The 14,230-nt window shown below is 41.0% G+C and overlaps 1 protein-coding gene across 6 annotated transcripts in view; it reads right to left on the bottom strand.

Annotated features, from left to right (window-relative positions):
- Positions 1-14,230, bottom strand: part of EIF2AK4 (eukaryotic translation initiation factor 2 alpha kinase 4) — a 115,711-nt gene that overhangs the window by 8,783 nt on the left and 92,698 nt on the right. For all 6 annotated transcript variants that reach the window (XR_010839647.1, XM_059058993.2, XM_067028951.1 and 3 more), the window contains 5 exons: positions 11,379-11,549; positions 10,813-10,947; positions 7,522-7,629; positions 6,803-6,931; positions 5,141-5,227 (listed from right to left, as the gene is read on the bottom strand). Coding sequence is in view for 5 of the 6 variants with exons in the window: in XM_059058993.2 (XP_058914976.1) it covers positions 5,141-5,227; positions 6,803-6,931; positions 7,522-7,629; positions 10,813-10,947; positions 11,379-11,549 (630 nt within the window). In the remaining variant the exon portion in view is untranslated. The remainder of the gene's footprint in view (positions 1-5,140; positions 5,228-6,802; positions 6,932-7,521; positions 7,630-10,812; positions 10,948-11,378; positions 11,550-14,230) is intronic.

The following is a 14,230-nucleotide window of genomic DNA, read 5'->3' as shown; positions in this document are numbered from 1 at the left end:
ACTTCCCTGCTACCTCTGTAGTAACCTCTCAGGCTGATGAAAACCTCAGAGAACTTTCTTGTTGGACTCTCATGGCATTGAGCATTTTCGAGCTCACAATCGTGCATGAATGACTTCTGTTCCCTGCTGGATTACAGGAGCCTTGACAGCAGGACCTGTGGCTTAAATGTCCCTGCATCCATCGTGGCCCTAAATTCAATCCCTCCTACACTGTGAATGCTTAATAATGCACTTGCTAAGTGGGTGAATGAAATGATGTCTTGCTCTTCAAATATGAAGATGATGCTATTGACCCACCACTAACAGAGGCAGAAGAGTCAAAAGAGCTGGATGGGCTGGAACAATGTACTTAAATGAACAACATCACATTTAACAGTGATAAATATGAAGTCCTGTCATCAAGCCTCATTGTAGAAGGCTGGTCAGACATGGTTTGGACTGTGAAAAGGCCAGTGGGTTTTAGTTGATTCAGGATGAGCCAAAAGAACTGCATGGTTGCTAAAGTTAGTTCACTTGTAGGCTGTATTAGGAGAAATATGTTATCTCGATTGAGGGAGGTAACAGACCCTCCTCATTTAGTCAGAACATGCTCAGAGCACTCTGAGGAATTCTAGTATCGCATTTAAGGACAGACATTGACAAAGTTAAGTGTATCTAGAGGAGGTTAACTAGGAGGGTCAAGGATTTGGAAATCACATTATGAGGAATGGCTTAAGTAACTGGAATGTTTAAACCAGAAAAGAGGACACTTTGGCATGGCAGTGGTCTCCTAAAATTTATGTGATGGTAGTAAGAGAAGGAGGAAGAATTAGACTTGTTATTTTGACCATTCTGGAGGGCAGAACTAGGACCAGTGAATGTAAATTTGGGGAAGGAGATTCTGATTCAAATTTTAAAAATTTGCTAATCATTATAGCAGTGGGTTACGATGCTGGAATTAGCAAGCAAGAGGCTAGACGATCATCTTTTGGTAATATTACAGGAACAATCACTGCTCTGGAAGGGGCTTGATCGGTAGGACTTAGGGTCATTTATGATTTTGTGACTAACAAGCAGACTAGTAGTGGGGACTTACAAATCTTCCCATGAAGAAGTAACTACTGTAACAACTGCCTTTCTGCCTTAAACAACTAGAAAACCAGACAAAATATATAAACAATGTTTTTCAGACATTGGACAACAACCAGTGGAGGACTGTTATCCCGAGAGGAGGGAAACAAACAAAGTGAGTCTACAAGTGCCCCAGATTACCGTGTTGAGGAAGTCTGCAGATGGCAGGGCAGGGAGGAGGAAGCTGAACAGAGGCTAGGAGTCTTGCCGAGCTGGGGAGACTGTAGTTTAGGGAGGCCACGATGGCTAGAAACTGTGGGGCAGAGGACTGAAGAGGAGGGAGCTACACACAGAGAAAGAAAGATTTCTGAAGCTCTGCAGAGAAGTCCACTCACATCTTTGAAACAGAAGTGATCTGTGCATGGGTGAGAGGTAACTATCTAAGGCTGGGGAAACAACCAGCAGACATGAGTAGGCATAATAATTTCTGAAATCCACAGGGCCAGGAATAGTTCTTGTTCTTACCAGAGTAGAGAGACCTCATGACAATGGGGCCTCAGGCAGAATCCTCCAAAGGGCACTGCCTTTGGAGTGGGGCTAAATGAGACCTAGACTAAAGGCTGCCAGGGCCCTGCCCTAACAAAACTTAAAGTCAAGCCTAGAAAGGGTCAAACAGAATCCAAGGATCTTAACTACATCCCAGAACAGAGTCCAACAGTATTTACAGAAAATCCAGCACCAAAAAATATAAAATTCATAATGCCCAACAACCAACCAAAAATTACTGGGCATACAAAGTAGAAGGAAAATACAACTCATAACCAGGAGAAACATCAATAGACAGACCAGAAATGTCAAGATGATGGAATTAAAAATGACTATTATAAATCTTATAAAGAATATAAAGGAAACAAGAACCATGATGAGGAGAGAAATGGAAGACATTAAAAAAAAAAGACAAATGTAACTTGTACAGATGAAAAAACTACAATATCTGAAATAAGAAATGTACTGTATGGGATTAATAGCAGATAAGATATTGCAGAAAACATAAGTGAATGATCCAGAATAAAGCATAGAGAGTGAGAAAAAACCAACAAAACCCACCAAAAACAGAGCCTCAATGAGGTGTGGGGCAAGAGCAAATGATTAACATACTGTAATCAGAGTCCCAGAAGGAAAAGGGACAGAACAATATTTGAAGAAATAATGTCTGAAAAATTTCCAAATTTGATGAAAACTATAAATCTACAGTTCAAATCTACAGTTCTAATACCAAGTAATAGAACATAAAGAGTATCACACTGAGGCACGTCATATTCAAATTGCAGTAAACCAGTGACAAAAGAAAATCTTAAAAAGGTGCCAAAAAATAAAAAGAAACATTATATACGGAGGATCAAAGCAGACTTTTAAACAGAAACTGTCAGGTTAGAAAACAATAAAACCTGTGTTCAAACTACAAAATGAAAAAAATGTAAATTGTGAATTCTATACACAGAAAAATTACCTCTCAAAAATGAAGGTAAAATGAAGACTTTCTCAGACCAGTAACAGTTGAGAGAATTCATTACCAGCACTAATCAGAAATATTAGGAAATTCTTCAGGCATAAAGAAAATGAAATCAGAATGATATCTGGATGAACACAAAAGAATAAACAGTTCTAGAAATGGTAAATATAAAGGACATTCCTCCCCCCCCCCTTTTTTTTTTTTTGCGGTACATGGGCCTCTCACCACTGTGGCCTCTCCCGTTGCGGAGCACAGGCTCTGGACGCGCAGGCTCAGCGGCCATGGCTCACGGGCCCAGCTGCTCCACAGCACGTGGGATCCTCCCGGACCGGGGCACGAACCCATGTCCCCTGTATCAGCAGGTGGACTCTCAACCACTGCGCCACCAGGGAAGCCCCCCATTCCTCCCTTATTTTAAAACCTCTTTAAAAGATAACTAATTAAAAGCAAAATACTTACAATGTACTATGAAGTTAATAACATATGTAGAAAAATATTGGCAACAATAGCACAAAGGATGAGAGTGGGGAAATGGAAATATTGTTTTAAGGTTCTTACAACAATATATGAAGGCATATAATATTTTTGAAGGTAGAATGTGATATGTTAAAGACATATACTATAAACCCTAGAGAAGTTTCTAAAAAAAAAAAAAATCCCACCAAAAGTAAGTTATAGTTAGTACACCAATAGTAGAGATAAAATGGAATAAAAGCTATTCAATCTAAAAAGAAGGCATGAAAAGAAAAAAATGGAAAAAAAGAACAGTTGGAACAAACAAACAAACAAAACAAAACAAACAAAACAAATAAGCCCAACCATTTCAATAATTGCACCTCATATTAATGGTCTAACCACTTCAATTAAAAGGCAGGGATTGTCAGAGTGGATACAAAGCAAACTTCAGTTAGTGACTGTCTCTAAATCCAAATTTAGCAGATTGAAGAAAAAAAAAAGAATGGAAATCAATAAAATAGGAAACGAACAAAAAATAGAGAAAAATCAATGACATTGAAAGCTAGTTTTCTGAAAAGACAAAATTGATAAATCTCTAGCCAGAGTGATCAGGGGAGAAAAAGGGAAGACATAAGTTACCAATATCGGGAATTAAAGAGGGGATATCACTACAGATCCTACAGATAGTGAAAGGGAATATCTGAAAACAGGTGAAATGGAAACATTCTGAGAAAGATACAAACTACCAAAACTCATTTAAGGAGAAAGAGGCAATCTGATATCTCTTTATCTAGGCCCCTGTGGTTTTACCAAATATTTGAGGAACTCTACCAAATATTTGAGGATGAAGTAATACCGATTCTACACAAAGTTATCCAGAGAACAGAAGATCCTACTAATTTATGAAGCCAACATCACTCTGCTATAAAAACCAGACAAAGACGTTATTGGAGAAAAACAGGGGAAAATATGTTGATTTTTTTTCCTTTAAAAATAGAAGTAAAGGTTATGAGGTGATATATTTATGAGCATTTTTATTTATTTATTTAATTTTGGTTGGTTTTTTTTTTTTTTAAACATCTTTACTGGAGTATAATTGCTTTACAATGGTGTGTTAGTTTCTGCTGTATAAGAAAGCGAATCAGCTATATGTATACATATATCCCCATATCCCCTCCCTTTTGCATCTCCCTCCCACCCTCCCTATCCCAGCCCTCTAGGTGGTCACAAAGCACTGAGCTGACCTCCCTGTGCGATGCGGCTGCTTCCCACTAGCTATCTGTTTTACGTTTAGTAGTGTACATATGTCCCTGCCACTCTCTCACTTCGTCACAGCTTACCCTGCCCCCTCCCCATATCCTCAAGTCCATTCTCTAGTAGGTCTGTGTTTTATTCCCATCCTACCCCTAGGCTCTTCATTACATTTTTTTTCTTAGATTCCACATATATGTGTTAGCATACCATATTTGTTTTTCTCCTTCTGACTTACTTCACTCTGTATGACAGACTCTAGGTCTATCCACCTCATTACAAATAACTCAGTTTCGTTTCTTTTTATGGCTGAGTAATATTCCATTGTATATATGTGCCACATCTTCTTTATCCATTCATCTGTCAATGGACACTTAGGTTGCTTCCATGTCCTGGCTATTGTAAATAGAGCTGCAATGAACATTGTGGTACATGACTCTTTTTGAATTATGGTTTTCTCAGGGTATATGCCCAGTAGTGGGATGAGCATTTTTAGTTAAATGCAACATAGTAGAATTGGTTAGGAAGTAGCCAGAGGATATGCCAACCAGCAGGTTATCAGCTATAGTTATTATTTTCTTAGATGGTCAAAGGGAACAAGGGGAAAAAAGTAGGGAAAAAAACTAGACATAGTTTTAAAATTTTTATTGTTTTTGAGTTCAAAGAGAAGTGTTTAGATTCAGAGTCTCTCTTCCTTATTTTATACACTTTCTCCAAAAACAGGCCTAGCAATTCAAAAGGAGAATGAAATAATGTATTTCCACCCCCCAACCAAGGGCAGGACCTCAGTGGGAAGGTTGGGTGCTCCACGGTTAATACTGTTTGGGAAATCTGACTGTTGAATTGTGAAAGATTTCCTCTGGTCTTTACCTTGACATGGTTTCCTTCTTTATCTGAGACAAGGGCCACATAGGTGATTTCATGATGTCTGCAGTACTCCTGTAATTCCTCTTGGGACTGAAACAAACACAGAGCAGCTAGAACAGCTTCAAGTAATTAACGAGAATGAAAACACTGCGTTCAGTGGATTCTCAAAGTGAATAACTAAACATGCTGATTTCAGGGTTTATATAAATATTAAATATATAAATATTAAGCAGGAAGAGTACAGAATTCAAAGGAGGAATAAGACTTCCTTTGCTTTCCTTGCTTTCACTATTGCTCTAAGGGGCCACGCCATTCAACGTGGACAGGACACAGTAAGAGGTTTTCAGAAGCTTCACATCTTGATAGAAGGTGCCAAAAATTACACACACACACACACACACACACACACACACAGAGAGAGAGTGAAAAGGCCTTTGGGGAAAGCAAAGGCAACAAAAGAAATAGTAGAAGGTGAAAAGCAGAACTGAAGCATAAAGCAAAGAAGCATCAGAGCAGAGAAGCCTGCAGGGGATGCCCCTGTGCAGGGCTGAAGTCACCATTACTGAGCTTATAATTTTACTTTAGGACAGAACACTTCCCTAACAATTTATGAAACAAGTAAACAAATGGCATAGGATACTGTTCTGTCAAATGACTATAATTTATTGCTCAGCATACTTCTGATATCAATTTTTATGTAACACACACAAAAATGGACAGCAGCAGCTCTTGGCAGGTAATGTGGAAGAAGCAGGTGGGAGGGTGGGGTTCTGTTTCCCTGGGCATCTCTTCACTCTCTGGGGCACCACGAGTGTGGGTGAACGTGTGTACAACTCGGAGGACCACCTGGGAGTGCAGCCCCTTCCGTGATCTGCTTGTACAGAAGTTAGTCATCTAAACGCCCCCCTTTCTAAAGGGTAGGCAGGTGCTCACTGGTGCCATTTTCCTCACCTCCACACCCAGAGCAAGTGTTAGGCCTGCTGTGGGAGGTCTGAAGATATAAAGCTACAAACACACTAAACACAGAATGCCTTTGGGAAGTGTGCTAGGCTGGATAATGGCCCCATAAAGATGTCCACATCCTAATCCGGGAACCTGTGACAATGTTACCTTATATGGTAAAAGGGACTTTGCAGATTGATTGAAGTTAAAGATCTTGAGATGGGGAGATTATCCTGGGTTATCGGGATGGGCCCAGTATAATCACAAGGGTCCTGGTAAAAGGGAGACAGGAGGGTCAGATAGAGATGGAAGGACAGAAGCATAGCGTAGAGAGGAAAGAAGATGCTACCCTGCTGAGTTTGAAGATGGAGGAAGGGGCCATGAGCAGGAATGCAGGAGGCTTCTAGGAGCTGGAAAAGGCAAGGAAGTGGATTCTCCTCCTAAAGCCTTCAGGAGGAACCAGCCTTATCAGACACCTTGATTTTAACCCAGTGAAACTGATTTCAGCCTTCTGAATTCCAGAAATGTAAGATAATAAATAAGTGTTGTTTTAGACCACTAAGTTTATGGTAGTTTGTTACGGCAACAATCAGAAACTCATAGAGGAATCAACTGAAACCACAGAGATAAAAAGTTTGGCAGAAACTAAAGCCGTAGAGGATGATTTGCTATTGAAGCCATGACTATGTGCCCTCCACTCACAGGTGCTTTTTGTCGTATTACCTGTGACCAGTCATACATGATTTCTGCTGTGATTCCCGCTGACCAGAGTTTCTGGGTTAGGTTGATGGCCCTGGACATGGACATCTGGCCAACGCTTACAACGAGGAGGTCACAAGAGCTTACTGTAACCTGTATCAGAAACAGAGTGATTACATTTAGACGAGGGAGACTGTGGGCATATACATGAGGCCAAGGAGGCAGCGCTCATGTGAAAACAGGCATCTTAAAATTGTGTACAGTGACATAAATGCATAAGTCTTCGCTTCAAAGGACATGGTTAAAAAAAAAAGACACAGTCAAAAAACTTTTATATTAGTCTTTTAAGATAGGGTCATTGAAATTACTTCTAAGTCATCAGAAACACATTCTTTTTCTCTGGGAAAACTAATCTTGCCTGAAACATAGGGAAAAAACCATTTCTAGCTTTGTAGATTATAGCAGTATTTATGAACAAAGGGCTTTGATATGAGTCTGCTAACAAGTGTAATATCTCATATTTACATAGCATATTACAGATGAGGAGAGTAAGGCTAGTGGACTAAGGTCCCCCAGCTAAAAGCAGAGGCTAAGTACTCACACCAAGATTTAGGCTTGTCTCTCACGGCAAAAGTAATCTCCCAAAACCTCAGTCTATAGCTACCACATCTGAGGGTCCATGTGAATGACTACAAAATGAAAGACATCTCAAAGCACGCTGGAAAAGCAGAGCTGGAACTTACAGGTTCTTCCATGTTGAGGACAGCAGCAGTTATCTTGTCTATGGCTATGCTGACCCCAATGGCAGTAGGAACTGGCCCCAGAGCCTGTGGTCCTCTAAACAGGGGAATCTGTGGAGAGAGACACACAGCTCTGGTTATGAAATGGAGACGAAAGTGTGAATATAGGAAAATCAATGATTTGCACTCTAACAACTTATCAAAGGGTTCAACAAAATAAATGTGTGTGTGTGTGTGTGTGTGTGTGTGTGTGTGTAGCAAGAGAGAAGAGCAAGCACATGTCACTTCATGAATGTTGATGAATGTTGATTAATTGAACAGCTCTGCACTGTTCAATCTGGCAGCCACAAACCACATGGGGCTTGAGCATTTGAAATGTCTAATCTGAATTCACATGTGCTGTATATGTAAAACACACTGGTTGCAAAGACTCAGAATGGAAAAGAATGTAAATTAGCTCCTTAATAATTTTTAAATGTTTGATCACACGTTGAAATAGTATTTTGGGTATACTGGGTTAAATAAATGCTAATTATAAAGATGTAGAAAAATGTAAAATAACTCCTTAATAATTAAAAAAATTTGATTACATGCTTACATATTATTTTGGATATATTGGGTTAAATAAAATATATTATTACAATTAATTCCACCTTTATCTTTTTACTTACTTTATGTTACTAGACAATTTAAAGTTGCATACATAGGTTCTAGACCAAGATGGGTAGGTACATTTCTCCCTATTCCTCCTGCTAAGCTAAAGCCCCTGGACATTACACATAAAACAAACATAAGACAACTCTGAAAGTGGAGAGAAAATGGAAGGCTGACTGGGGACCATGGGATCTGACGAATGACATGTGGTGAGTTCCCTGGGTTTGATTTTTGCCTCATTTACTCTGGACTAGGTGCTGGAGAAACTGTCAACCCAGAAATGCCAAGCAGAACAAACAAGAGAGCCCCAAGGAAAACTTGCTGTCTCTGGTCAAAAGACCAAGAAAGGGGCAACCCAGCAAGACAGAAAACTTTTAGACAAGATCTGCCCTGCTCCAGTCAAACATCACAGAAAAAGCACAGACACTCCCACTCACAACGGCTGAGTGCGGGCCAACACATTCACCCTTTCCCAGATGTAAGGAGGCCCCTGCCAAGTCCCAGCAGGGCGGCGTCTGAGAAAACTAAATGGGGAGCCAGGGCGTTCGTATCTGCCTGGGAGTAATGCTTCCCCCAGCGGTGTCAGTGGAGACCAGGACCCCTAGGATCCCCGACTTCCACCCACACCCAAGCAGTAACAAGGCCCTCCTCCCCTCTGGGGCGGTGCCGGAGGAGGCTGAGTGGGAAGCTGGAAACTTCACCACTATCCAGTGGTAACAAGGCCACCTGTCAGCTCCCCCATGCCACCACCCCTCCACTATACTCTCAGTGGAGGCGTGTGGGAAGCGGTAACACGGCACCTGTCCCACGCTCCGGATGTAGAGGAAGGCCGAGTGAGAAACATGGATCTTCACCCCCAACCGACAGCAGCAAAGTGCCACCCCCTCCCCTGCCCCGACCTCCGGTACAGTATCAGAGGAGCCCTCCTAAACCAGAAGATCTAGGGAAGTTCCACAATCTCATAAGACTCAAAATGTCCAGAATACAACTGAAAATCACGTATCATAACAGGAACCAGGATCTCAAAGTGAATGAGAAAATCAACAGGCACTAACAAGATGACATAGATGTTGGAATTATCTGGCAAGGATTTTAAAGCAACCAGCATAAAAATGCTACAACAAGCATTATAAATAGGCTTGAAACAAATAAAAAAAATGGAAAGTCTCAGCAAAGAAGCAGAAGACAAAAAATTCACTGGATTGGCCCAATAGCATAAACGGAGATAACAGTGGAAACAGAGAAATTGAAGATAAAAATCAATCTAAACAACAGAGAAAACAGACTGTAAAGCAGAATGTTCCAGAACCACAGGAGCATAACATTTGTGTCATCAGAGTCCTAGAAGGAGAGAAAAAAGAAGTTAAAGCTGAAAATACTGTAGAAGACATAATGCCTGAAACACTCCTCCTCTGATACTACGCTGGATAGTGGTGAAGTTTCCAGCTTCCCACTCAGCCTCCTCTGGCACCACCCCAGCAGGGAGGGGGACCTTGTTACTGCTTGGGTGTGGGTGGAAGTCGGGGATCCTGGCCTCCACTGACTCTGCTGGTGGGGGTGTGGGGGGCACTGTCCCCAGGCAGATATGAAAATCCTGGCTCCCCTTTTAGCCTTCTCTGATACCTCCTGGGGCTTGGTGGGGGACCCACATTAGCAAAAGACAAACCTATAGATTCAAGAAGCTGAGAAAATCCCAAACAAGACAAATCCAAAGAAAGTCAAGCCAAGATACATCATAATTAAACTTCAAACTAAAGACAGACAAAAAAAAAAAATCTTAAAAGCATCGAGTGAGAATCATCTTTCCTATACAGGAAAAATAATTCAAATAACAGCAGATTTCTCATCAGAACCCCCAAATTTTGGGTAAATACAGCAGACTTTCTTGAGTTCCTCAGAGTTTGACATTGGAAGCAAAAAGCACAACACTGTCTGATGTGGACCTCAATGTGTGCTGAGGAAATATTTAAGACAATTATAAATGGGGGATGGGGTAAGGGACACAGAGGGAGGTAAGGTTCTATATTCCATTTGTACTGTATCTCAGTTGCAGTGGTAGTTATGGGAATCTACACATGTGATAAAAATGGCACAGAATTAGACACATACAGTGTATGGATGTCCACTTCCTGGGTTTGGTATTTTATTATAGTTATGCCAGCTTTTTGGAAGCAACTGGGTAAAATGTATACAAGACCTCTCCGTACTATCTTTGCAACATCCTGTAAACCTATAGTTATTTAAATGAAAGTTGAAAATATAGTTCATAAGACATTTCTACTCCTAGGTGAAATATATACAGGTGTTCAATTATACCAGTGGTTCAATTTTTCTGTAGGTTTTTTTTTTTTTTTTTTTTTGTATGCGGGCCTCTCACTGTCGTGGCCTCTCCCGTTGCGGAGCACAGGCTCCGGACGCGCAGGCTCAGCGGCCATGGCTCACGGGCCCAGCCACTCCGCGGCATGTGGGATCTTCCCAGACCGGGGCACGAACCCGTGTCCCCTGCATCAGCTGGCGGACTCTCAACCACTGCGCCACCAGGGAAGCCCTTCTGTAGTTTTGAAAAATTTCAAAATAACGAGTTGAGGAAGAAATGAAGTCAAGTCAGAACAAATCAACAAACACAGGGCAAGCCCTCACCAGCAGGTCATATCTGCCACCAGCTGCAAGGATTTCAGATATAGCCCTTTGCCTCCGTCTGATGAACGCCACAAACTGGAAGATGATTCCGCTGTGCTGTTGCACTTTGTAAACCAAGCCCAAGTTGATCAAGACCTGTCAAGGGAAATGCCATACAAACGTGTCAAGGTCTCAAGATTTAGAATGTGCAATGCTGAAGACACCATTTTCCATCATCAGCATCAGAACAATCTATTTAGTATAAACAAAATATTCAGTAAGATCTGGCACACGGTCTATTTAAACTATAGCCTGCCAAGTAAGAGAAGCAGTGTTCTCTTTAAGAATAACCACTTCTCTGAGGCTGACATAATAAGGATTGCTGCACCATAGGAATTGTGATGCTTGCAAAGAAATTCTGACTTAAGCCAAAATTATTACTAGATATCAAATGTTCCAAAATGTAGAAAGCAGCGTTCTTCTGGAAAAATAAAACTTACTAGCAATTACAAAATAAAACCCATTTCCTCCTTGTGCTATTATTAATGCTACAACTCTGTGCTGCCAGAATCAAACAGTTGCCAAACCTGTAACTTTATGCCAAGTTTCTTCAACAGTCCCACAACCTCCTCTAGATCCTTTAAGCCATACTGCACCAACTGGGCAACACCCGTTTTCTGTTTTATTAATGAATTTATTGTTGGTGTCAGATCTTGCAGCTCTCCCTTCTGCTCAATAAATTTGTAGAGTCGGCACAGCTGGAAAGCAAAGAGGCACAGTTAGCTTCCAAACTCCACGGCAAGAAAGACTCACTTTGCAGTGTGTTTCCTACACACAGGGGAGCATGGCAGAGCTTTTGTACCTCCGAAAGGGTGGATTTTGTGGTCAAGGGTAATTTTAATCTTTCCCACAATCCTGACTAAGGATTATCCTTTTCCAACAACTCTAAAGCACCTCGCAGAAGTGTTTTAGGTACCTACTCCCAGTTAATTTTTAGTCACACACATTTATAGCAAATGCTGACCCCAGCAGAGCAGACCCTGGTACTAGCAGATCCTCCATTATATATTTTTAGGCCAGTATTGCTCCTCTTTGCCTTTCTCATGTTCAAGAATTTCCATTACTACAGGCACGTCAATGGGGTACAGGAAGGCAAAGTCTGACTCGTTCTAATACTACACTGAATTAGCCAGGAATTCCCTGTCCTTGCTTTGAATATCAAGTTCCTATTTGTAGCCTTGAGATGCAGTTTGGATACTGTCTCTTAGAGGCAGCCCCTGACTCTTCCTTCTCTCTGGCTCAGAGCTCACCCACAATCACAGCTCTCAACAGCTGTACTCCTCGTCTTCCCCAGGAGGGGGCAGTGGCCAATAATGACCCCTGGTGCACAGCAGGTGAAAGAGGAAATAACTATGATCATAAAACCAGAAAAAAAGAATCCCAGGGGCTAAAGTAGAAACTAAGAAACAAAATTATAGCTACTTTGAGACTACAGGCAGGCAGAACCTAGTTCATCTATAAGTTGGCACGTGGAACCAAAGAGCTGAATGAAGACTTTGTTTAATAATCATAAATCACTTGTATTTAAAAAAAAATCCGAAAGTGTTAAAATCTATCATTTCTTTACTATATTAAAGATAAAAAATTTTAATTTAAAAATTACATCTTTGATTTTAAATTATTTTTTTCTTCTCAATGAATTTTAACATTATATCACTCCACTAATAAACTACCGGAAGCGCTAGAGTTAACACTCCCAGATTTTGGTTCTCACCCTATCATCAACTAACTCCATGTGACTTGGGATAAGTCACACATCTCTTTGGACCTTAGGTGCCTCATCTGTAAAATACGAAGACTGGGCCAGATATTTGAAGGTCTCCTGTAATATTTCTCCTCCCTTTTCTAGTATCCTTAGAGTTCCCTTTTAAAATAATGAGAGTACCAAATGCCTATATTAGATACTAATTTTTCCATTTTGAACTAATCAAACACACAACTTCAAATTAATGCTTAATATCAAATGACTAGTGGGTAGAGATTTAGCAAAAAGCAAAGAAGCTGACATTTTAGCAACCAATGCAACTATCATGAGCAAGTGTGAAATATTTTGAAATGTGACATTAGTTCAAAGAACCTTTTGGGCTTGAACCTTTGGTTGGGCAAGGGGTCACTGAACTGGGCAGTTTCTTGGGCAGATCCTTTGTGTCATTTATACACAGGACTGTTTCTGCACAGGCTATGTGCTGTGTACACATGTAGGGTATTATGTAAATACTGTTCTTCATATTAGAATATTATGCCACAGGGTCACTTTGTAATTGTTAAGATCTCCTCTAATATTTAACATTTAAAATGTAATCGGGTTTAATTTCTAGAGCTCCTAGTGGTATGTATCTGGTTTACTTTCCCAACCTGCAAACTATCTAAGTGATTTCTTTAAACCACGGTGCCTGTGAAAGTTGTTTTAAAGAGCTGAGGGTAGACACATGCTGTATGGGTCCCCTCATGGCTTTTAAAGGCCAATATGAATGAAGAAGTTGAAAGCAGTCTGTGGACTCTCCAATTGACTCCTCTTTATATCCCTAGCACTGTGCTTGACACACTGTAGGTGTCCCAAAATCTGAATGACTCTGCCTGGCCTGCATACGATCACGTATATATATATTTTTAAGTCTTTATTGAATTTGTTACAATATTGCTTCTGTTTTATGTTTTTGGTTTTTTGGCCACAAGCCATGTGGGACCCTAGCTCCCCGACCAGGGATCGAACCAGCCCCCACCCCCCACCCCTGCATTGGAAGGCAAAGTCCTAACCACTGGACCACCAGGGAAGTCCCCGTACGATCATATTTTAATCTATCCCATAAGTGAATTTTGCTCATCACCACAGGATTATGTAATTTGAGTGTCAGACCAAGGGCTAGAAGGGTTCTGGGAAAGAAAAAAAAAATCTTCTCTTATATAAATATTCAGGAAAATGTAAGAAATCCCTGTTGTCTTTTGCTTTTCAAGGACTGAGTTAAGTGTGGGTGACTGTGTCAAAGATCTGGGCCCAACCTGATGCCTATAGAGAGAAATGACAAACCCATTTATCCCATGAGATTTTCCTCATTGCCAATGTGAGCAAATGAACAATTTTAGGAGTAGGAAATGCCCAGAAAAGCAAGAGCTTTAATGCAGCTCTGAGGTGTTAGAAGACCAGGGGCCAGGGGGGAAGCATGGGAGGTGGACCACCAAATGACTTTGCAGAGCTCTGTGCCTCAAACTAGTCCTGAAGCATCTATTTCATAAGAGGCCAAGCAGTATGAGGTCTCCTCAGCAGGAGGCTCCGCCAAGCACAGCCTTTACGAGGGGTGTGAGAAAGAAGGATCTGGTGATCAGGGAGAAACAGGGTGATTATAGCACATTAAGGGGCAGCATGGAGAGGCATTCTTTG

The sequence above is a fragment of the Kogia breviceps genome, chromosome 3 (genome assembly GCF_026419965.1).
Source record: "Kogia breviceps isolate mKogBre1 chromosome 3, mKogBre1 haplotype 1, whole genome shotgun sequence".
Lineage (NCBI taxonomy): Eukaryota > Metazoa > Chordata > Mammalia > Artiodactyla > Physeteridae > Kogia > Kogia breviceps.
The sequence above is the reverse complement of the archived record's forward strand: the minus strand, read 5'-3'. Positions and strand labels throughout refer to the sequence as shown.